This window comes from Patella vulgata, chromosome 5 (assembly GCF_932274485.2).
Source record: "Patella vulgata chromosome 5, xgPatVulg1.2, whole genome shotgun sequence".
In the NCBI taxonomy this organism is placed as follows: domain Eukaryota; kingdom Metazoa; phylum Mollusca; class Gastropoda; family Patellidae; genus Patella; species Patella vulgata.
In genome coordinates, this window is record NC_065883.2 from 9,729,570 (window position 1) to 9,754,214 (window position 24,645).

General features: G+C 34.7%; 1 protein-coding gene across 1 annotated transcript in view; it reads right to left on the reverse strand.

Moving 5' to 3' along the window:
• The window catches only part of LOC126822431 (serine/threonine-protein kinase MRCK alpha), a 92,122-nt gene that overhangs the window by 25,111 nt on the left and 42,366 nt on the right, over positions 1 to 24,645 (reverse strand). Inside the window, exons 11-30 of the mRNA XM_056100786.1 lie at positions 23,926 to 24,065; positions 23,199 to 23,324; positions 21,599 to 21,714; positions 21,050 to 21,156; positions 20,287 to 20,422; positions 19,399 to 19,571; positions 18,557 to 18,848; positions 18,303 to 18,427; positions 16,740 to 16,845; positions 15,989 to 16,140; positions 15,043 to 15,146; positions 11,263 to 11,286; positions 6,480 to 6,550; positions 5,459 to 5,876; positions 4,652 to 4,716; positions 3,598 to 3,734; positions 3,166 to 3,247; positions 2,296 to 2,439; positions 1,126 to 1,198; positions 678 to 740 (exon numbers count right to left, since the gene is read on the reverse strand). Coding sequence (XP_055956761.1) covers positions 678 to 740; positions 1,126 to 1,198; positions 2,296 to 2,439; positions 3,166 to 3,247; positions 3,598 to 3,734; positions 4,652 to 4,716; positions 5,459 to 5,876; positions 6,480 to 6,550; positions 11,263 to 11,286; positions 15,043 to 15,146; positions 15,989 to 16,140; positions 16,740 to 16,845; positions 18,303 to 18,427; positions 18,557 to 18,848; positions 19,399 to 19,571; positions 20,287 to 20,422; positions 21,050 to 21,156; positions 21,599 to 21,714; positions 23,199 to 23,324; positions 23,926 to 24,065 — 2,654 coding nt within the window. The remainder of the gene's footprint in view (positions 1 to 677; positions 741 to 1,125; positions 1,199 to 2,295; positions 2,440 to 3,165; positions 3,248 to 3,597; positions 3,735 to 4,651; positions 4,717 to 5,458; positions 5,877 to 6,479; positions 6,551 to 11,262; positions 11,287 to 15,042; positions 15,147 to 15,988; positions 16,141 to 16,739; positions 16,846 to 18,302; positions 18,428 to 18,556; positions 18,849 to 19,398; positions 19,572 to 20,286; positions 20,423 to 21,049; positions 21,157 to 21,598; positions 21,715 to 23,198; positions 23,325 to 23,925; positions 24,066 to 24,645) is intronic.

Below are 24,645 nucleotides of genomic sequence, written 5' to 3' on the forward strand. Positions count from 1 at the left end.
TATATCAAAAAACATTCTCATAATTAAAATAATATCTTCTCAACTATTGTATATAGGTAAACTTCAATTTCTACCGACTACAATTTCCGTCCCATCCTACTGACTAATACACAATTTCCTTGACAGCCTAGCAGACGACACTCCGAAAAAGGGACAAATCCTGAAAGGTCCTTCTCAGACCCTTTTGTATTATAACTGAGCCTAGAAACTCTGTTGGTGACTTGTCTGCTATGGCTAATGAAGACGGGCATATGCCATACAGTGTGCTATGAGGGAAATTTTGCCTGGTCAAAGGCATTATGGCCTACTCTTACATCGAATTCCAACTGCCAAGGGATCTTTTACGCGCATGTTAACGTATACATGGGACCTCGGTTTTTCGTCACATTCGATCGACTAGACAGCTGCCCTTGTCAGACCCTCTGTCCTGCACTATGACAAGGAGAAACCATGTCGGAAAATCAAGATGAACTTTCTTGGCCAATGCAAGAATCAAAACGTGACCTCCAGACTAGCGAACCAGTGTCTGACCCACTTAGCCACTGTGGCTCCTAGTAACAAATGACGTCGCCCCCACGCAGCTCCACATTTTACCGTAATAGTATGAAATGAAAGGAAACCAGGTTTAATGTCCTATTGTTCTGTCAGAAAGAAAAGTAACAAAATATTTGACTTACGGTCTTTACTTAAATTAACCACATGTAAACCTTCTTCTGTACCTAGCACTATTCTAGAAGAATCTACAAAAAAACAAAATTACTGTATATTGGTGAACATCTCATCTGCGACTTGTGATTATCCCCCCCCCCCTTTCACATCCATTATTTATTTGGTGTACAATAGAATGAATGAATGAAATAGGATTTAACGTCCTACTTTTGTATACAATAGAGTTTAACATCTCGTAAAAATATAATTTTTTGCTCATTTTTAGAGTAACAATGTTATTCTTTCTAGGGTCATGGATGCAATGCTAGATAGAGTTTTACCCAGACAGCATTTTTTTTGTATACTCTTCATAAAATTCCAATTGTCAAGGGATCTTTTATGTACATTAGGGCCTATAACTCTGGAAATACTTTTTACAAAACACTGTAAAAATTGCATAAGCCAAAAGATACTAACCTAATATTGCAGCAGATAAAGTCGCTTTAATCAGCGATAAAGAATTATCACAAACTTCCTGGGCCTGATAAACCTACAAAAAACAAAACAATTCTTTAATTATTTTATCCACCCATTGCTACCCTGTAATCTGATTAAAATACAGATCTATATTTTGTTTCGTTTTTTTTTTTATACTTTCGATGGCCTCTATACTACATGAAGATCTGACCGATTGTAGTGGAAGGATGTGTCAGGGGTCATACAAGAGGCTTTTGACCCTATGACGTCAAACATTTGATTAACCAATCAGCATTGATGTTTCTAGTGGGTTACCCACAGTTCCGTGCACCTTACGCCAAAAACTTGCGGTAACAGACCGTTTCATTGGCTAATCTCTCAAATCAACCAGAATGCGGGTTATATAACAATTGTTCCAGGTCCTAGTGTAGTGAAGACAAGGTAAACGAAATTTTAAACTAATAAAAAAGGTAATAGGATCAGTGTTGTAATCAGATTGGCTGTCCTGTGATACGTATATTATGCTATCATCCATAGACAAAAAAGATAACAATCTTTTAGAGGCATTTAGTAACTGGATAGAAATGAAAATGAAATGAAATGGGGTTTAACGTCCTACTGTTCTGCTCCTAACCTGGGCTAATGAAGACGGGCATACGCCATACAGTGTGCTATGAGGGAAATTTTGCCCGGACAGCGGCACTACGGCCTACTCTTATATCGAATTCCAACTGCCAAGGGATCTTTTACGTGCACGCCAATGTGTACACGGGACCTCGGTTTTGCGTACCATCCGAACGACTAGACAGCTTTCCTTGCCAGCCCCTCCGTCCTGCATCACTGACAAGGGAGAACCACGCCGGAAAATCTGGATGAACTTTCTCGGCCAATGCAGGGATCGAACACCCGACCTCCAGGCTAGCGAGCTAGCGTCTTACCCACTTAGCCACGTGATCCCCAGTAACTGGATAGAGCAATAAACTATAACACATACTTATGGAAGAACAATTACTGATTTATTTAGAAGACGTTTCGAAGAGTATTCTCTCAACGTTTTCAAGCAAGTACAGTAACAAATGTGTAGGGCAATTATATATGCGTCACAACACCACCCTGCCAAATGATGTTTCCATCTTCCTGTGACAGGTCACCATTAAATTAAACTCTTACCGTTTTCTTAGGTAGGGTGATTTTTCGTATTAATTTATGCAGTTCTGAGAGGACAGTTAACCAGGTTTTTTTCTCTGTTTCACTTTCAGCTAACAATAATATCTGATATTGTGAACCTGGTGGATTCATTTCGGATGTTGATACCTGGAAAAATTTACACATACATTAACCAAGAATGAAGCAAAAATGGTTCAATTCCATTCAGTATTTACCGAGGGGATACTTGATAGAATGTTCCGGAATTAATTTCTCTCAATTCCGAAAATAGTATCAATCGAGTGAAAAGGAAAATTTCGGAGTACAACGCATGTGCCGACTGCATAAAAAATATTTCAACCGATCATGGCAGCTGAAACATATTTGTTACTTAAAATACGTTACGATTCTACTCACACCACCCCAGCTGTTGGGACTGGCAGAACTGTGACAGGACTGAATTCCGTATCACTTGATGGCAATTTTGTGAATTCGGGACGTTCCGGACTGACAATCGAACACCCCCTAAGATACAATGAATAGATAATGTGCCAACACTCAGCATTCACAGCAGACCATATTTCGGGGAGCCACGGTAGCGAAGTGATCTGATATATTTTGTAAATCACTTTAAGAGCACAACACTAAGTTCTATATAAATCTTCTTCTGTGGGGGTAGTTCTCTGGTTCACCATGGATGTCATGGATTAAAATGTATTAAATCTTAAAACCACATGTGAGATAGGCCATGTTTTTATTGAGCCTAAGTACTAAAGATTTCACATACGGGAGATAACTCTTGAGTACTTCAATAAAAAAACAAAGGGGAGGGAACTCTTCCATGATAGGTGGCATTACTATATGACAGCAATATAAGATGTGTATTTGACTTACCCTAAATATACAAGGTATATCTTTTTTATTAGCATGTATCACATCACTTGGTAAAACGGCAGCAGCAGAAAACTCATCATCCCTGTAAATAGATTGAAATATTTACATTTATTACCCATCAGTGGTGGAAGACCTGGAGAAAACTGTGGTATATTAGAGAGAGAGAGAGAGATAGAGAGAGAGAGAGAGAGAGAGAGAGAGAGAGAGAGAGAGAGAGAGAGATAAGGTTTAAGCCCACTCGACAAAAACTTGGCTGGGGTTCTTTAGCAGTGGGAGGAAACCGGAGGACCCAGAGAAAACCCATGTGGTTGGACAGGTGACCCTACTCCTTGTCACATACAACTGTATGATACAACGTGCAGAGGCAAACCATTCGGCCATCCAACCCCCCATTTACTCAATGAGAGACGTTGTTTAATAAACTATATTTACCTCATATCAATAACTTGTTGTACATGTTGTGTTGGTACAGTTTTATCTTGAGGAAGTTCATACAAAAACAGTTTAAAATCACAGACAATCATATAATGTCGTACCCAGCCTTTCTTAATACCACCTAAACGTGGAATCTGAAAAACATAAAACACAATTTATATTACATGATGCAGAAATCAACTTGATGTTTCCGAGTCCAGACACTAATTCAGGTGATGTTCGATTTTCAGTCCAGAACGTCCTGAATTGACAGAATTGCAATCAAGTGATACAGAATTCAGTCCCGTCACAGTTCTGCCAGTCCCAACAACAGAGGTGGTGTGAGTAGAATTGTGACGTAATTAAACACAACGAATATGTTTCACTTGACTGTCACTATTTTTGTGATTGAGAGAATTCAATTCCGGAATGTTCAATCGAGTACCCACTATGTGTCACAGTCTTGCAAGGATTTTCAGGAAAATGGAAATTTGATCAAGATGTTCTTAATCATAGTCAATTAAGGCCTTTTTCAAAGAAATTTTAACAACAAAGTATATGAGACTGGTCAATGACTATCCGAAATTTGACTTGATGATGAGGATGATGATAATAATCCAATACAACTAGGGTGCCAAATCCACACAAAAGCATGCTGGAAGTATGATGAGAAAATAGTTATATACTCAGTAAGTAGCAAGTCAAATTCTCATAGCATTCACCTAATAAGTCAGTGTTCAACTGAGTGTAGTCAAGGTTTCACCATCTCAGATCTTGAAAATAATGGTCCAACCTCCTTTCATTTCAAATACCCACATCATTTTTGGACTAACATATGGTATATTATATTTCAATAATTCGATTGAGCATAAGGATCTTCAGCAGTGCGGGGAAACAGGAGGATCCAGAGAAAACACAGGAGGTTGGAAAGACAACCTATTTCTTGTCATGTACAAGTGTGAGCTCGAAACCTGACTAATTGGCAGATCTATGATCTAAAGTGAATGTGTTAGACCATTCAGCCACCCCCACCGATGTTAAATACGAGATATAGTGAAAGAAATAAACGTACCTTTACGTAACCTTCATACGCAGTACCAATTCCTTTATTCATATCCATACCCGGTGGTCTTTTAGCTAAAACAAAACAAAAAAATAATTTGACATTATCTAAAAATCTGAATAAATGAAACTAGGGGTTAACGTTTTATGTTTTAGCACCAATCGATCATCTAATCAAAGACAGGCATACATCATGCAGTGTGCTATGAGGGGAAATTTTGCCCAGGCAGTACCCCTGTGACCTACTCTTATAATAGACTTAAGTGAGTTAGATGTTCATTCCCGGTCGGGCGAAAAACCGAGGTCCTGTGTACACATTGGCATTCACGTAAAAGATTCCCCGCCAGTTAGAATTCGATATAACAATAGGCCATAGTGCCGCTGTCTGGGCAAATTTTCCCTCATAACACACTGTATGGCATATGCCCATCTTCATTAGCCCAGTCGGAGCAGAACAGTAGGATGTTAAGAAGTTAAACCCCATTTAATTCATATCGATTTCCAGCTATCAGGGGATCTTTAACTTACTGCCAATGGTCTGCATGGGAGGGACCTTGTGCTGTTGTCCAAATCAAACGAATGAGCTGGGAGGTACATGTTCAATACTCTCCAGCTGAATAAGACAAAATCCCTATTTTCCAAACCACTCAGCTGTAGTTGGATTTTTGGGAGAATAGTACAAGGTAGAGCTGGCATTGCAAAAAAAATGAAGCAATTGCAGTGTATTGCAGAGCTTAAAAGAACTTCTGCAAGGATACAAAAGAACAACGGCAAGAATACAAATGAAACAACAGCAAGTAATATGAAGTTCACTTACCTACATCTGCTGGTACTTTACACTGAGCAGGTGCTTTCTCAACACAAGACGTATGACAGGTAAAACCACAGGTAGCACATGTTACACCTTGTCTCCACGTACCCACTAGTAACGACGTACACAGGTTACATTTATACGGTGATTGGAAATTTTTAATGATATATCTGTGGCCATCTTGCCTTTGTGGAGACATTTTACCACCTGAATTATTCTGATTCCAGGAAGATGAGGTATCGTTTGTGTTATCGTAAGCTTGATCTGTCAATGGCTGCTGTGATGTTTCCCGACTAAACGTTGATTCAGGAGTACCCAGAGGTGTTCCACCTGTCTGTAAATCTGTTCTGGAATCGGTTCGAGAATCTGTTCTGGATGCAGCATCCTCGCTATCTTCTTCACGTTCACTATCTAATGATGATTGCTGTAATTAATAAATTATAACATTAAATAAAAAATAAATCAATAAATTGATATAACAGTAAATAAAAAAAAAATAAAAACAAATAAATAAGTATCAAAGAATGCTATGATAAAGCAATTGTTAATTTTTCGTTAGAAACAATGTCAGATTTAAAGATACATTAAAATGTTATATAAATTATTAAACATTAATTAACTTATCTAGACCGTAATCAAGGCCAATGATCATTGGATGGCAGACATTTAAATATATCCACAAGATTTTAAAATTTAACAATACTAAAATGGACAATCAAGGCTAAGTCTTGGTTGTCCAGTAATGTTGCTACGATAATAAACAATCCATGCCATATCTTCAAACAGTCATAACTTCGCTCAGAATAAAGTTATTTGAATTAAATTTTCAATATATTCATTTTGCATTATCTATTTTTGAACTATAGCAAGAGGGTCAGGCTCTTTATCTAAATTAAACATATTGTATCTTTAAGCTCCATTATATTAAACAAGTTGTCTAATACAGCAAGCTGTAATTGGATATAACATGTTTTCACATTATGCAAAGGTTGGTCATGATTTGAATTTTACAGGCTGAGAAACTTACCGAATTAAAGATCTGAAATTGTTCGTTCATAAATTTGAAAATGGATGAATTTTCACCATAACTTCTTTCCCCTGAAATGGATAATAAAAGATATATTATAAACAGATCAAAATACAAAATTAAATCATTTTCAGTAATAAATTCAAATTCCATTATTCACTCAGATCATGTACATGTATTTCATATGAAACTTAAATAAACAGTGGATAACTACTGGTCCCACATGTTACAAACTTTATAAAAACCCAACTAATTATTAAATATCAACTCCAAAATCATATCTTATACATGTTTTAGTGGTACAGTACGGTGGTCCGCGCAAGCACATTGGAGGGCACATAAAATAACCCTTGACAGTTACAATTTAAATGAGAGAGAGAGAGATAGAAATGGGGTTTAACGTCCATTCGACACAAACTAGGTCATTTCGGGACTAACATATGGTTCAATTTTATTTAAATAATTCGCTACTCCTTGTCACGTACAATTGGGGAATTGAAACCACGCCAGTTGACTCAATGACAGACTTTATGATCCAAGAACAGACATGGGGGTAAAGCATTATTGCACCTTAATAGGGATGAATAGGAACAGTCAGCAGAGGAACTAATAAATACATAACTTCGATTACTTTGAGTAAAACATTTACAGTAATATTTCTTTCTTTGCTAGAGGTGAGACTGTTGTCTAAACGTACAGTAGTGTTTCTGCCACTTATTCTTGGATTCCCAATTGCCATGGACAACGCCAACATGTACACAGATGGGGTTTAACGTTTTGTTAAAGGACAATATTGGTGTCAGTCATTATCACATATGTGATAGAGCTGGTTAAACACATTCCAAATATAATTTTAACAAAGAGATCATTGCTACGATAGCTGAGTAATGCAGGTTTCCTGAATCGGAAGTGACGAACGCGAAAGGAAAACACGGGTCATCTCTCTATATAACTGACTGTCAAGGGTTATTTAACATGCACGTCAAAATGTACACAAATATACTTTTGGTTATGTTTTGGTCCCATATGAATGACTAAACAAATTTCCCTTTCCAGACCCTTCGTCCTGCACCACTGATCACTCCAAAGGCATGGAAAAAATATTCTGGGTAAATTACTCAAATTGAATTTCCTAAATAGAAACTATCTATGTTATTGTGCTATTTATAGTAATACTAATCTAGTTAAACACACACAGCTTGTTTTAATTATTCAAAATAAGAACCAAAGTTTCATTTATAAAATATAAATCAAAATACATTTTATGGTTTCAGTTTCTTTAACTTAAAAGCACAGATATTTTCAAAACTCATACAAATGCAATTAATAAGCAGAACATAAATTTTTCTCCACGATTTCTTGTTGGGCACTCAATTGAACTTTGTCTAGAACATTCCAAATTTTAACTGAGTTACACGGAATTGAGTCCTGCAAGGGTTCTGCCAGTTTCGAAAACGGATTTGGTGTGAACATAAAATGTTTAAACTAAATTGTGATTGGTCAAGACATTAAAATCAGTTGAGATATCCTTTGTGATCCGAAAATTCATATGATTACTCGATTGACACCTTTCACAAGGTATGCGTTATTCCTAATTAAATTAAAAGAAATCTGAACCATAAAAAGTATTTCTACCAAATTCCAAATATCTAAAAATATTCTACAATATCAATCAAAACATCTGGATATTAATCAGTCTATGTTTAGAGTGAAATCTACTATTTTATACGATCTATAATAATTGTAATTTGTGATCAGTGCTTGATTTCTTTCCATGCTTTAACTTCAAACTTATCTTTTTATTTGTTAAAATAATGATACATTCATCTTGACAAATCGGCCCCGTTTGTCGCGACGCAGGAGCGCCATCACGTAGTGATCTCTAAAACTATTATGGCCACTTCCGCCTTCATTTCTATCGGGTTTGGAGCTCAAAGGACGGCAATCAACTCGCTCTAACTTGACTGAATGAAAAATCTAACATACCTTTCGACTTTGTGGAATAACAATCTATAATTCTAGTGATCTTTTTTTTAAAAATCTTATCGGATTCCTGAGAACAGATGTATTTTCTTCATGATCACCATCAAAACATTGAAGAATCGATAAGGTCGTAAATTTTATGTTAATTAGATTGCCATTACTTAGATTTTCCTTTTTCTCACTGTTTTATTGTCGATTTGGGATGATACGAATATTTAGTATATATTAAAGACGTCTCTATTCATTTGACCTCATTTGACGTTTAAACCTATATAATGTACATGAATTTTAGGTACTTTTTTTTTGCGGATAAATACAGCTGCTCTGTATTGTATTCTGTTGTAGACTGTGAAAATTTTGGATCCATGTGTCGACGCTTTAAATCACATGGATCTATTAACCCTTCTAACTGTTTAATTCCATTTTTTTCATTGAAGATTCTTATATTACAAATCTTTCCTTACACTAGAAACATAATCACTGGATTAATATTTAACCAAAGATAATGAAATCTCTAATGATTCCATTGCTACAATAGAGCACTGCTATCCCAAAACTGTGAAACACCACAACATATTCGCGACAGCCAAATTCTCAAAATTTTAAAATCCCAATTAAAAACTCATTTACTCAAACAATCTTACATAGACTAAACTTAATAGACGTGTATATAAATGAAATGAAATGAAATGGGGTTTAACGTCCTACCGTTCTGTTTCGACTGGGCTAATGAAGATGGCCATACGCCATACAGTGTGCTATGAGGGAAATTTTGCCCGGACAGCGCCACTACGGCCTACTCCTATATCGAATTCCAACTGTAAAGAGATCTTTTACGTGCACGCCAATGTGTACACGGGACCTTCATTTTCCGTCCCATCCAAACGACTAGACAGCTGTTCTTTTCAGGCACTCCGTCCTGCATCACTGACAAGAGGGAACCACGGCGGAAAATCTGGATGCCCTTTTCTCGGCCAATGCAGGGATCGAACACCCGACCTAGCGAGCCAGCGTCTTACCCACCATGACCCCCAGACGTGTATATAAGTTATTGCTTGTAAAACTGTTTTGAGTATGTTTATGGATAGATTTGACACTATTACTATTATCTAACATTTAAGAATACAAATTTGACGATCTAGCAATAAAACATTAAAAGTTGTTAGCATTGCATTTATCTAGAAAACCTGTTAAATGTAAATGGTAAGCAACCTTTAAAATTATAGACAATTATTTTACTTAATTTTAAAAAGATTCTAACAATCTAGTCTAAATTATTAATAAAGATGCTTTTAACATTTTTGGGGAACAGGACAATCAAAACACACAACTGCTATCACCCATAGGGCGGGGTCGATTTAAATCATACATTCTATAATGTCCCCCAACACACACACAGAGAGAGAAATGAGGTTTAACGTCCACTCCACACAAACTAGGTCAATTTTATTTCCATAATTCGCTGCTCGTAGGGGTCTTTAGCAGTGGGAGGAAACCGGAGGACCCGAAGAAAACCCACTAGGTTGGACAGGCGACCCTACTCCTTGTCACGTACAACTGGGGAATAGAAACCCCGTCAGTTGACTTAATGACAGACTTTATGATACAGCGCGCACATGCTAACCATTCGGCCTTCCCCTCTCAGCACACAACAAGACCTAATGATTAATACAAACAGCATGGCATAATAATATATAGATAAAGATGCTGAACATGTTATTTATCATCAATACCTCCATTGCTAGTAGGTTCAAGCCCTGAAAGTTATAAACAATGCAAGCTTTCAACAAACATCGTTAAATATCTTTTAATATTGTTGTAATATATAACAAAGTTAGTATGGCGATAGCTTATAACAAAACCGTTATTAATTATATTATGGCCTTACTATTGATAGTGTCACAGAATAAGGGGTGTTTCAAGATTGCTACCAACATCAGTGTTGCAGTAGACAACAACATCAGTGTTGCAGTAGACAACAACATCAGTGTTTAAGTGGAAACATTGCAGTACACATCAACATCAGTATCACAGAGGACAACATAAGTGCTGCAGTAGTCATTTAGACAATAAAGAGCTAAATAAAATCTCAAATTATAATGCCTCTATAGTGTAACGAGATTTTGCAATAAAGGGGAATAACTCTGGAAATTATAACCAAACATCACTGAAAAAATCAATAGGGTTCTTCCTTTCAATAGACAGCCGACAGACAGACAGGATGATAACATCATACCACCACATTAGGATGTGGTCGTATAAAAACTAAATACCTTCTTGCAAATATGGAATTGAATTCAACTCCATAAAGGGATAGTGCTGATTAATAAAGATTTTACCAATTGCGTTGAATACCCAAAAACCACATGCAAAAGCTTATGAGAATAAATAACATTTAAAAATAGAAGTTGCGGGCACACTCTGCCTCATGCACAACACCAGTACTAGTCAAACCTGATCATTTGATATGTTACAGAATACATTTTTTTGAACCTGTTTGTTTTAAATCCCTTTCAGCACTATCCCCTTGTGGTAATGCACTTGTGACAACACACTTGTGACAATAAATACAATTGGTTGAAAAACTGAACCAAAATTCCCCATTTCCAGCATACACATAATGCCGCAACCCATTTCAATACCCCACACAAGATATTAAAAATATTCAGTCAATAAAAACAGCAGAAAAAACCCAAGCTATAAATTGTTATAAAGCAAAGTCACTGAAAGTAAAAGTAGGAATATTTTTTAGGAGAAAAACAAAGCGAAAATAATTTGCGGAGAAAAACGAGAGTCTTACTGAGGTAACGTTTGACCACTTCCACTGAAAATGTTAATAAATTAAATAAATGTTTCAGAAAATTAAAAAAAATTACCGACAAATAGTCCCAAAAGTTAAAAAAAATAATAAAATAAAATAAAACTGGTGATTCAGGAAAATGTTGATCTACGATGTGCTTGATAAAGAAGATAAAAGACGAAAGACGGGTTTACATATTCTGATTGGTTGATAGTCTGTAAAGTATAGACAAAGAAATCAAACACTGGAAATAAGCTACTTATTGCTGACAATGTCCGGCACAGATTCAGGCTCTGACATGTATATAAATTTTTTGGTGCCTGATTTTTTAAATTTACATTTTTTTCATATTTTCAATAAATCTCTGTCAAAGACATCAGCTAAATCTGAAAATTGTGTCAGACATTTTGAAAAGTAAAAATAAAAACAACTCAAATAGTTATTTCCAGGTCTGAGAAATGCATTGACGTTCACTGAAAGGGAACAGAAAACAGTAGCAGCCGGTTCATTTTGAGGAGATTCTTGATTGTGAGTCGAGAAGATTCCAATTTGTCCAACCAATGGTGTGAATAAAAATGAAATGAGATTTAATGTCCTACTGCTGTGGATAGAGCTGTGAACTATGCTTTTGTCATTCAAAATTCAGGATTTTTAAAATTGAAACCCAGAATGCTTAAAGGGACAATAACACTCTTGCTGGCTTGAAAGCTCCAGAAAATAAATAATATCTCTATTTAAGTACTAGATGTTTAAGTGTCCTACCTGTTGTGTAAATTATCCATTACATCCTATTTTACTTGTGCAGAGGGTTCGAAAATATTTTTAAATCGAAGTTTCATTTGAAAAGGTTTACGTTAGACGTTTCAAACCATTATGTTGAATTTTTCAAAATTTTTAAATAAGGTGTGTTAAGATGAAATTTGTATCATCAATTAATTGAAATATTCTAAAATAGTACAATTTGTTGACCAGAATAAAGATTGGGACATATTATTCAGTTACAACAAGAGTGGTATTGAGCCTTTAATCAAGATACTCGTAACCCTAGCCTAGACCGAAATTGTGATTGGGTATAACTAAGTGCAAGAAATTTGTGAGCACCTTGCCCGACAGCAACTGGCGTCAAGCAGTATTTGCTGGAAGTCAGTCTTTGAGCTAATACAACTGGCTGGAACTGATTTCATTACCAGTTGCTTGTGCTCTACTTTTCAGTATGCCGTTTTGTCTCAGTTCTGTGTTTTGATCAGTCTTGCAAATGATCAAACACAAATTAGCGACAGAAGAAAGTGGACAAAATGTGGACCATGACTATTTGACATTTTTTCGAAGACCTATCATGTCACTACTTTTTACACACTGAACATACAAAAATGGAAAAAGACGGCAAATTGTTTATTCAATATCATGTGTCGTAACAGGATTTAACTCGATATGGGTTCACACAAGGTTTTATGTTGTGTTCAACAAGAGAGAGAAATGGGGTTTAACGTCCACTCCACACAAGCTAGGTCATTTCGGGACAAACATATGGTTCAATTTTATTTCAATAATTCGCATACGCGTAAAGATCTTTGCCAGTGGGAGGAACCGGAGAAAAACCATGAGGTTGGACAGGCGTTCAACAAACCGGCTTCATGACAAGACAGGAGAATAAAAGAAGTTTGGAGAGCATTCCATCCCAAGGACAGTGATTTTCAGGTGTAAAATAGAGAATATGATAGAGAAGATTACAAATTCTTAAAAACATGACCTGCAAGCAAAAATAAAATATAAGATTTTAATAATCAACATAAAAAAATATGATGGTGCCAATTGTACGTTGTGTGGGTGAAATATAATATTACCCTTTTTATGTTTTTGTTCTGCTTTGTGTTTTACTGAAAGGCAAGACAACTTATAATATTATGTTCTTATGTCACAGTCCCAAGATAACTTTTAACATAATATTATGTCACAGTCAAAAGATAACTATTAGCATATTATGTCACAGTCAAAAGATAACTTTTAACATTATATTATGTCAGTCACAGGACAGTTTATAACATAATGTTCTTATGTCACAATCACAAGACAGCTTATAACATTATATGCTTATGTCACAAGATAACTTTTAACATTGTATTCTTATGTCAGTCACAAGATAACTTATAACATAATGTTCTTATGTCACAATCAAAAGATAACTTATAACATTATATTATGTCACAGTCACAAGACAGCTTATAACATTATTTTCTTATGTCACCGTCACAAGACAGCTTATAACATCATATTCTTATGCCACAATCAAAAGATAACTTTTAACAATATATTCTTATGCCACGGTCACAAGATAACTTTTAACAATATATTCTTATATCACGATGACAAGATAGCTTGTAATATTATATACTTATATCAAGGTGACAAGATAACTTTTAACATTGTTTTCTTATGTCACGGTCACAAGATAACTTTTAACATTGTTTTCGTATGTCACGGTCACAGCCTTTACCTATATACTACATGGTCCACAAAATGGTCAATTTCATATATTGAAAATATATTGTCCAAAAATATATCAGTCAGTTTTTGAATTGAAAATATATTCTATCAATTTTATGTATTGAAACTATATTCTGCAAACTGTATCTTTGCAAATTTTCTTTGAAAGGGTTAATTTATCGCTATTGATAAGCCTAAAGTGTAAGATATTTGATAGTTGTATTTTAATACTTATGTGAAGGAGGTGACATATTAATATCCCCCCTATTGTGAGGTATCACAATATCACATTCTTAAACAATTTAATGTCTGTGTGGCCTGTTAAAATAAATTAATGAAAGGGGGTTTAACGTTCTACTTTTCGGCACCAACAGGGTTAATGAAAACGGGTGTGTGGCCTATTAAATTTAATTCTTATCGTTCGAAAGAATTTGTTTTTATTACAAGTTTCAGCAACATAGGAGGCGATAAATTATTAATGGATTATCAACAAGTTTTAGCTTCACAGGAGGAGAGAAATCCTTAAATAAATTGTCAACCATGTCATATATTATTTTTTTACTTATTTATATTAGATAATTCCATTACCATGATATATTAGCATTAACGGTTATAGGTCGTTAGAAAGGAAAACTAAAAGCAATCTGATTAAAACACAGATCATATTTCGTTTCGTTTTTTAAAGTTCAAAATTTTGTTTTACTTATCTTTACTACACTAGGATCTGGAAGAGTTGTTATATAACCGGCGTTCTGATTGATGTGAGTGATAAGTCAATGAAACGGTCTGTTACAGCGAGTTCTTGGTGTGCTGTGCACGGAACTGTGGGTAACTAATTAGAAATGTCAACGCTGATTGATTAATCAATGTCTGACATATTACCAAAAGCCGCCCGTATGACCCCTGACGTGACCATCCAATACAATTTGTCAGATCTTCATGTAGTGTAGGCCATCGAAAGTATAAAGAAACGAAATATAGATCTGTATTTTAATCAGATTGAAAAAAAAGATAACCATTTAGTTTAATAGAATGAGATATTTGAAGCAGTCAAGAGCTCCCAGAGTTGAAACAACCCCAAACACCCTCATCTTCACAGTATCAAGTGTGAAAAATACTACGATCTATCCACCCCATGACACATATTCTGCTTTTTTTTTTTTAAAACTAGATTTTTATCTACAACTGAAAGAAAAATACAACATTTAAAGTTTACTAATAAACTGTGATTTGTCGGTGAAATAAATCTAACATCAAGTAAGTAAATAATACAGGTAAGTAAAAAATTCAACGTACAGTTTTCTATATTTGTTCGTTCTTCCATGCCTTGACATTGAAACTTTAAATTATCAACATCTCCCCGTAACGTACTGATATACCGATCTTTCTCTTGAATAGAACTGAAATAAGAAAAGAGATTTATACAATATCAGAACAACAAACCAACAATGACGCTGATGGCCTCCACCTCAATTCCAAGAGAAAGTTTTGTTATTTTTTTGCTGTAGGAAACAAAACGGATGAACTTGTGAATTTTGTATAGTCTTGAAAACCTATTCAAATTTTCAAGTATTTAACTGATAATTATTTCAGAAGGGGGAGGATTTAACAGATTTAACCAAGGCAGCAAAAATCTGTGTATATTTATTGTTACAATACCGAAACAAATGGGTTTTTCTCCTTTAATAATCATCTTTTTACAAGGAATTTCATGGTGCTATTAATTTGGTGCATTATTTAATAAAGAAATATACGATTAATGATTATTGCATTATTATGGACGTAATCCACATCTAACTTGTGCAATGCCGAGTAACTTGACTAGTATAAAATATAATAAATTTCTGATCCGTACCATGTTAGGTAATTTAGCTAGCATAAAATATAAAACAAATCTGACCCATACCATGACGGGTAACATAGATAGTATAAAATATAATACAAATCTGACCCATACCATGACGGGTAACATAGATAGTATAAAATATAATACAAATCTGACCCATACCATGACGGGTAACATAGATAGTATAAAATATAATACAAATCTGACCCATACCATGACGGGTAACATAGATAGTATAAAATATAATACAAATCTGACCCGTACCATGTCAGGTTACTTAGCTAGTATAAAATGTCGGGTAACATTGCTACATGTACGTAGTATAAAGTATAATACAAATCTGACCCGTACCATGTCGGGTAACATAGCTAGTATAAAATATAATCCAAATCTGACCTGTCAGCCTTGGCTAATTCTTCTTTAACTCGTGTAAGTTCTTCCATGATTTGTTGTTTGGCCTGTATTTCACTATTTAAACTAGACTGAAGGTTTAATAACTCCATTTTATCTAATCTCTGAGATCGTCTGTTACGCCAGCGTTGTCGACCCTGCAATCAATATAATCACAAATATATTTAATAACTACATTTTATCTCATCTATGAGATCATCTGAAAAATCACAAATTGATATCAAAATGCACTGGCATCTACTACAAAGTGTACTTGAGCAATAATCCTGGATAAGTTTCACTACATAAATGCCTAATTCTATGAATTTGAAAAGGTGACCGGCATGCGTTACGAAACGTCATTATTAAATAACCTGAAAATCTTTCTGGTATAGAAATGGAGTTATGATCAAAGTCACCAACTTCATGGGAGATGTTGACAACCTAAACAGGGCATCAAACATTATTAACAAATTTTTCCATGGTAATGATGACCAGAATGCTGAAAAATTTCCAGGATATTGCTGACCACAAACAGACACAGCCTTATGGGCAGGGTTCTTAATCCATTTTGAAACGAACCGGCTAGAATTGGGTCAAATGTGGTCTTGGTAGGAACTGGGTTTTAAAATTTTAATCTTCCATTCCCTTTAATATAACCAGACTTCAACAAAAATAATTCTTGGTAATTTTTTATGAGGAATATCGTATTCTACTGATGATGTTGGTTTTATGTCAATAGATATATATAAATTACCGGTTCTTCTCCAGAAACACCTATAACTTTTAGATTCTCTAATTCTTCTGTCATCTTGGTAGCTAGAGCTTGTAAATAACCACGAGCATCTTTCTCATCACTCACCCTACAAATATAATACAAATAGACACTGATACATTTTTCACCTTAGAAATATAATACAAATAGACATTGACTTATTTTCCGGGGGTTGGATGGTCGAATGGTTAGAACGTGCACTCTGTATCATCAGGCCTGCCACTGAGTCAACTGGCGTGGTTCTGATTCCCCAGTTGTATGTGACAAGGAGTAGGGTCGCCTGTCCAACCTTATGGGTTTTCTCCGGGTACTCCGGTTTCCTCCCACTGCTAAAGACCCCTACGCACAAGCGAATTATTGAAATAAAATTGGACCATGTTAGTCCCGAAATGACCAAGTCTGTGTTGAGTGAATGTTAAACCCCAATTCTCTCTCTCACTTTGACTTATTTCCACATTGCTTACAATTGCTGATTTCCCTATTCAAGTAAGTCAATATTTCATAGGACACAAAAACATCAGCTTTAATTGACATTGAATGAATGAAGAACAGTAAAAATATCAGTTTGTGTAGTCTTGAAAATCTATTCAAATTCGAATATTCAAGTATTAGTGTGATAACTATTTTAAGAAGGGGGAGCCTTTTGCCAAGGCAGCAAGAATCCAGACAGCCAGTTCAAGAAACTTGTGAATACTTATATACAGAAACAGATAAAATTTACTCCTTTAAAATTAGAAAGGACACCAAATTTCAAAAGTTGTAAATAATGATGAATGATTTTTTTAGGAAGAAAGGAAGTACTGGGGGAATCGACTTTCCTCAAATTCACTATTAATATTGAACAATGGCCACACACTTTATAGCTCACTCTCTAGGGGTAAATACCAACAAGACGGAAATGTTTTTCAGTACAGACGAGACAAAGAACTGACTACTGGCAGGAAACTGTACCGGGTATATAAAACAGAACAATGACAGTAGTCTTTTAAATAAATCATGTTCAAGATGCATTATGTAAGAGCTAAATCTGTAATTGCAGGTCTTTTTTGGGCTTCAAATATTATATCAATTATTAATAAGGCATCTATGCGCATGACAAGCCCATAATACACTCTCTAGAGCATCGGATGGCCGTGATTTTGAATGGATTAAAAAACAATCACCATTTAAAATTTAACGATAAAATGGATAATCAAGACTTTGTTTATTATCCTAGCAATGGTACTTGATAATTCATTTCTCATTATCTATTTTTGAACAATTTTAGTAAGAATCGCCAGCTCTTAATCTAAAATGGGGGATGAATGGCCGAATGGTTAGCACGTGCGTTGTATAAAAAGGTCTGTCATTGAGTCAAGTGGTGCGATTTCCATTTCCCGGTGGTCTCCTGTCCAACCTGGTAGGTTTTCTCTGGGTCTTCCGGTTTCCTCCCACTTCTAAAGACCCCTACCCGCAAGCGAATTATTCTCTCTCTCTCTTACATAATGCATCTTTAAATTCAAATTATTTATATTCAACATGTGTTCAATATTAACAATAACATACCATTTAATAATTTCTGATATTTGAGCCTCCCATTGGGCGACAGATTCTTGTTTATCGTAATTCTCACGAAGTTCATCTTCCATCTGTCTTCTCTCATTCTCAGATGCTGCCAGTTTATTCTGGGCCTAAAACAAAAAAATTATATTTTCTAAATAATATACAAAACATTTATATATGCTAGATAATATACAAAACATTTATATATTCTAGATAATATACAAATCATTTATATTTTCTAGATTTCAATATCTTACCGAATTAAGTTCATCCATGAGTCTCTCATTTTCATCGGCTCGTCCTTTATATTTCTGATCTAATAAATCTTTCTGTTGTCGTAATTTAGCCAACTCATCTCGCATTTCCTCCGCGTTCGCACGACTGACCTTTGACTTTAAGTTATTTATTTCTTGCTGTAATTCAGTTCGTTTAGATTCTAGATCTTTTATTTGATATTTAAGTTCACTTAATTCCGTGGCGTGTTTCACAGTGGCTCGCGATAATTTTTCTTCACTTTCAACATCCTTTTTCTCCATCTCGGCTTTTAACCTAAAATTGAAAATAGACACGAGTTTCAAGGTCAGGTCAACAATATTAGATTATCTTAAAAATATCCAGGAGATGTAACTTCAATGTCTGCCCCACAGATTCAACGCCAAGATTTGAATGGAGGATATCAGATATGAGTAAGTCTGGAATTAAGGTACTTGTAACAGACATAGTCTGGTTCAATTTCAGGCTTTGTTGGGCACTATTGCCTGTTTCTATTATAGGTCAGGGGGGTTGGATGGCATAATGGTTAGCGCGTGAGCACTGTATTATAAGGTCTGTCATCTAGTCAACTGGCGTGGTTTCGTACCCTGGTTGTACGTGAACTATAATTTATGTGTCTATTGCAGACAATTTGAGTTTCTCTGTGTCAAATGTAGACAATTTGAGTTTCTTTGTCTATTGCAGACAATTTTGAGTTCCTGTCTACTGTAGACAATTTGAGTTTTTCTAACTATTGTAGACAATTTGAGTTTATCTGTCTACTGTAGTTACTGTAGACAATTTGAGTTTCTCTGACTATTGTAGAATATTTGAATTTTGAACTAACCTGGTTATTTCTTGTGTAAGTTCTAGATTATTGGCAGTGTTAGGTCCTCTCATATGTTTACGTTTAATACTTTCCATTTCCTGTTCTAGATCCTGAGTATATTGTTCCGCTCGTTCACGTAATCGTTTCTCTTTACCAGCCTCGGACTTCGCTTCATCTATAGAATTCTGTAACTGTAAAAAAAAAAGTAACAGTAAATAATAATCTCTCCAAAAAGTTAAATTTATTTTAATCTTATTGTAAATTTACTGCTCAATGGACCCAAAAAAACCAACACACTTCAAGCAAATTGTATTGTGATTTGGAGAAATTTATTCTGTAAATGAATAAAACATTTAATAAGAATCTAATGATTTATATTTAGATAGATTTTGACTACATTTTGGTTGTTTGGACTACGGTGAATTTTTAACATTTTGGTTTACGGCTGTTTTGACCATACCCAGTTTTTGATGTCTGCAGGAGATGTTGAAAATTTTTCAATTTGTCATATCTTTGAAAACACTGAACCGAATTCAACTATTTTTGGTTTGATAATCCCTTTAGAAATGAAATGGCGTTCAACATCCTAGTGTTCTGCTCCGACTGGGCTAATGAAGATGGGCATATGCCATTAGGGGTATACTGAAGGAAATTTTGCCCAGACAGCGGAACTACGACCTACTTTTATATCAAATTCCAACTGCCAAGGGATCTTTTACATGCACGCCAATGTGTACACAAGACTAGCCAGCTGTACTTGTCAGGCCCTCCATCCTGCACCACTGACAAGGGGTAACCCTTTCATAGATTCATCTTTAACAATATTGTATTTTGCAAGAGATTATAACTATACAATCCCTCAAATGACCAAACAAGACTTTAAAGAGATTAATTAAATATACTTACTTCCATAATACTTTTTTCAGCCTTTCGTTTGTCTAATTTAAAACCATCTTGTTTACTTTTAGCGTCTTCTATTTCTTCCTCTTTATTACGTAATTCTCTCATTAACTCTTTTACTTTACTTTGACTCTTCAATAAGCTGGAACAAAAAATGAAATGGGGTTTAATGTTTTACTTTTCTGCACAAAACGGGTTACTATTTATCAAATTCCAACTGAAAAGTGTCTTTAACTTTAATGTGTACATAGGAACTCTGAACTTTAGACAAATGTGTACATAGGAACTCTGAACTTTAGACAAATGTGTACATAGGAACTCTGAACTTTAGACAAATGTGTACATAGGAACTCTGAACTTTAGACAAATGTGTACATAGGAACTCTGAACTTTTAGACAAATGTGTACATAGGAACTCTGAACTTTAGACAAATGTGCAAACTACTGAAGTAGTTATTTATTTACTGTAAATATGAATTCATATTGAAGAGGAATTTGAATTAATAAGTTCCAAACCTTTTGAGATTGACCACATATCACTTGTACTTGAATATTTGATGGTATAAAATATTATATTATACTGTATTTGATGGGTATAAAATATTATATTATATTGTACTTGATGGGTATAAAATATCTAAGGGTATAGAATATTATATTGTATTGTACTGTATTTGATGGGTATAAAATATAATATTGTATTTGATGGGTATATGATATTATATTATATCGTATTGTATTTGTATGGTATAAAATATAATCAACTTACGCATCATTAGTATCGGTATATTGATCCATGGCTAGTTTTTGTTTGGATAACGCTTCTTTTAATTCCCGGGCCTGAGAACGATATTTATCACGCCAATCTTGTAATTCCTACAAAATAAAACAAAACAAAATATAATTTTTAAATGTGACTGAAAGTTCATGGTATATTTAACACAATAAAATATCAAAAAAATATAAACAAGGAAGGAAGGAATTCATAGTTAATTTATAGTTCAAAGTTTGTTTTATTTGTCTTCACAACACTAGAATCTGTTCTAGTTCATGTGAGGAATTAGCCAATGAAACAGTCTGTTACGGTGAGTTCTTGGCATGCTCTGCACAGAATTGTGGGTAACCCACTAAAAACGCCAACGTTAATTGATTAATCAATGTCTGACCCCTGATGCGACCTCCCAGTACAACTAGTCAGATCTTCATGTAGTGTAGTCCATCAAAAGTATAAGAAACGAACGAAATATAGATCTGTATTTTAATCAGAGAGACTAACATATATCTATCTCGTGTACATCTAACAAAAAATATATATTACCTTTTCAAAAGCAACCTTTTCTTCCTCAAATAATTTGATTTTTCTTTCATTTTCGGATTTAGTATCTTTCGATCGTTTCAGTTCTTGTTCTAACATAGTCATTTCATTCTGAGATTCTGTTCAAAAATAACGATAAATATTTCACTATTCACAAGCAAAAATATTTTTAAATGATATAAAAATAGCTTTTGGTTAACAGATTTTGCTTGACATGTTGGAAGAGGCTTTATCAGTGCAATGTGAGTTGTTCCGTAATAGAAATCTATTAAAATTATAGAATAATTCACAATAAAATTTAAGAGTGGAGTAGAACGGTTTGCAAAAAAAAAAGAGAGTGGCAAGAGACAACATATAGTTCTTAAGATGGGACAAAAACCCAAGGTCCCTTGACAGTTGGAATGCGATGTAAGAGTAGGCTGTAGTGCCACTGTCTTGGCAAAATTTCCCTCATAGCACAATGTATGGTGTATGCCTGTCTTCATAAACATGTCAGTGCAGAATAGTAGGCTGTTAAACACCATTTCATTTCATACTGCACAAAAGACAGGGAAAATAGGGTTAAACATCTTTTCAACACAAATTAGTCAGTTCGGGACTAACATGACACAATTTTATTTCAATAGATGGCAGTGGGAGGAAACTGGAGAATCGAGAGAAGTCCACAAGTCTGGAATCGAAACTTATGATCTACAGACCTTGTGATCTAAAGCGCACCATGCGTAATCAAAACCCCCAAAATCAATATAATGCCTTAATTTTAATAAAAGTCCCCCGATATAGAACAAGTATCTATGGCAACTTGTATAAAAATAACTGGTGGTTCGGATTGACTTTACATGTATTAAATGTAACATCTAAATCTCAAGTCAATTATAAATTACGTAGAGATAGAAAAAACCCACAGAAACCACCTGATCAAAAATAAGATTAAAGATTATTATTTATAGTCTGATGAGATTTGAAGTTAAGAGAGGAAAATAACATAGGCAAACTGCCAGAATTTATAGATTATATAATTTTTGTTCTAAATATGAATCTTATCTTCATGCTTTGTGATAAGAATTCCTTAGATGATAATGTATCAAACTTTATTCCGGCTACTGCAACTCTACATAGCTACTGGTACAAAATGAAATGAGAGAGAGAGAGAGAGAGAGAGAGAGAGAGAGAGATGGTATTTAAGTCCAATTGACACAAACTAGGTCATTTTGGGACTAACATATGGTTCAATTTTATTTCAAACTAGGCTAGAAAATCCTAAGGAATTTTCTTGGTCACCACAGAAATGTTTTTGTAATTTCTTATTACTCAAAAGATGTCAAGTACACACAACATCAAATTTTACCTGCAACAGGTACAATGTTAAATTTTAACTGCTACAAGTACGATGTTAAATTTTACCTGCTACAGGTACAACTCTATGTAAAGCAGCTATAGTATATATTAAATTTTACCTGCTACAGGTACAACTGGCGTAAAGCAGCTAAATTAAATATTAAGTTTTACCTGCTACAACTCTATGTAAAACAGCTAAATTAAATATTAAGTTTTACCTGCTACAACTCTATGTAAAACAGCTAAATTAAATATTAAGTTTTACCTGCTACAACTCTGTGTAAAACAGCTAAATCCTCTTTAAGTTGTAAATTACTGGAATCCTCAGGTGCAGCAGCTCCTACACCATTACCTTCATGACATTGTAATTTCTGTATCGTAGCTGTTGTGTCTGAAATTATTTACAATTAAAGATACATTATGGGAGATTCGATAACGAGTTGGCAGTTCTCACTATAATAGTTAAAAACTAGATAATGTAAAGGCAATTTGCTGAAAATTTCATTCAAATTGATCCACTATGAACTAAGCGTTTGAAATTTCCTTCTAGCCTCTATCATCATTACTAAAGTCAGTACGATAAACAGCATAGTCTCGATTATCCATTTAATCGTTAAATCGTGACGGAAAGCTATGCAGTAAATCGGCTCATAATCGACTTCAGATCGCAGGCTAGCAATGCCATCTAGAGTTAATTATGGTCTGGATAAGATAATTAATGTGTAATTAATAGTTTATGTAACATTTGAGGCCTAAAGAAAGACCTGCAATAGACAGATTTAGCTCTTGCATAATGTATGTTTAATAACAGAATTCCTATTAAAACTATAAAATGAAATGAGGTTCTACTTTTCTATACAGTCTAGGCTAATGAAGACAGGCATATGCCATACAGAGCACATAGGGAAATTTTGCCCAGACAGCGGCACTACAGCCTAATCACTCAACCTCTGACTGTGGCTCCCACTTATTAGTAATTTAATTTTGCCCACCTGTTATTTTTCTTTGTAATTCTTTATTTTCCCGTTCCAAGTTTTTAATTCGCCGTTCGTAAGCTTCAGCTGCCAATGTACTGATTTTATCAGAACTTGTTGATGATGTGGATTCTAAACATTCTAAATCTGATATTTTACTGAAAAAAAAAAAATAATATCATATGTAAACATAAATCAAACAATTCTCAGAAACTTTGAGAGAGAGAGAGAGAGGGGGTTTAAAGAAATTGCCTGCGTGTAGGGTCTTTAGACTTGGGAGGAAACCAGAGGACCCGAGAAAACCCACAAGGTTGGACAGGCAACCCTACTCCTTGTCACATACAATAGGGAATCAAAACCAAGCCAGTTGACACAATGACAGACATTATGATGCAGTGCGCACGCGCTAACCATTCGGCTATCCTCCACCATTACTTTTTATGGACCTGTATTATGAAACTGGACCTGTTTAACCATCATGAATTATTGTAAAGGGTTCTTGGAAATGAATTATTATCATGAAATAGGTCCCTTGACTTATTCTCTTATCATGGAATGGGTCCCTGGTGTCTTTCAGTGTTTCTATTATGGATCCCTGAAAATGTATTATTATTATGAAATTTGCCCCTTGACCTGTATTATTATCATAGATAACTATAACTTAGGCTAAATCTATTTGTTAAGGTCAGCTCGATTTTTGTCATGGTCAATGAGATGTAAATAAGGTTAGGGCACTTG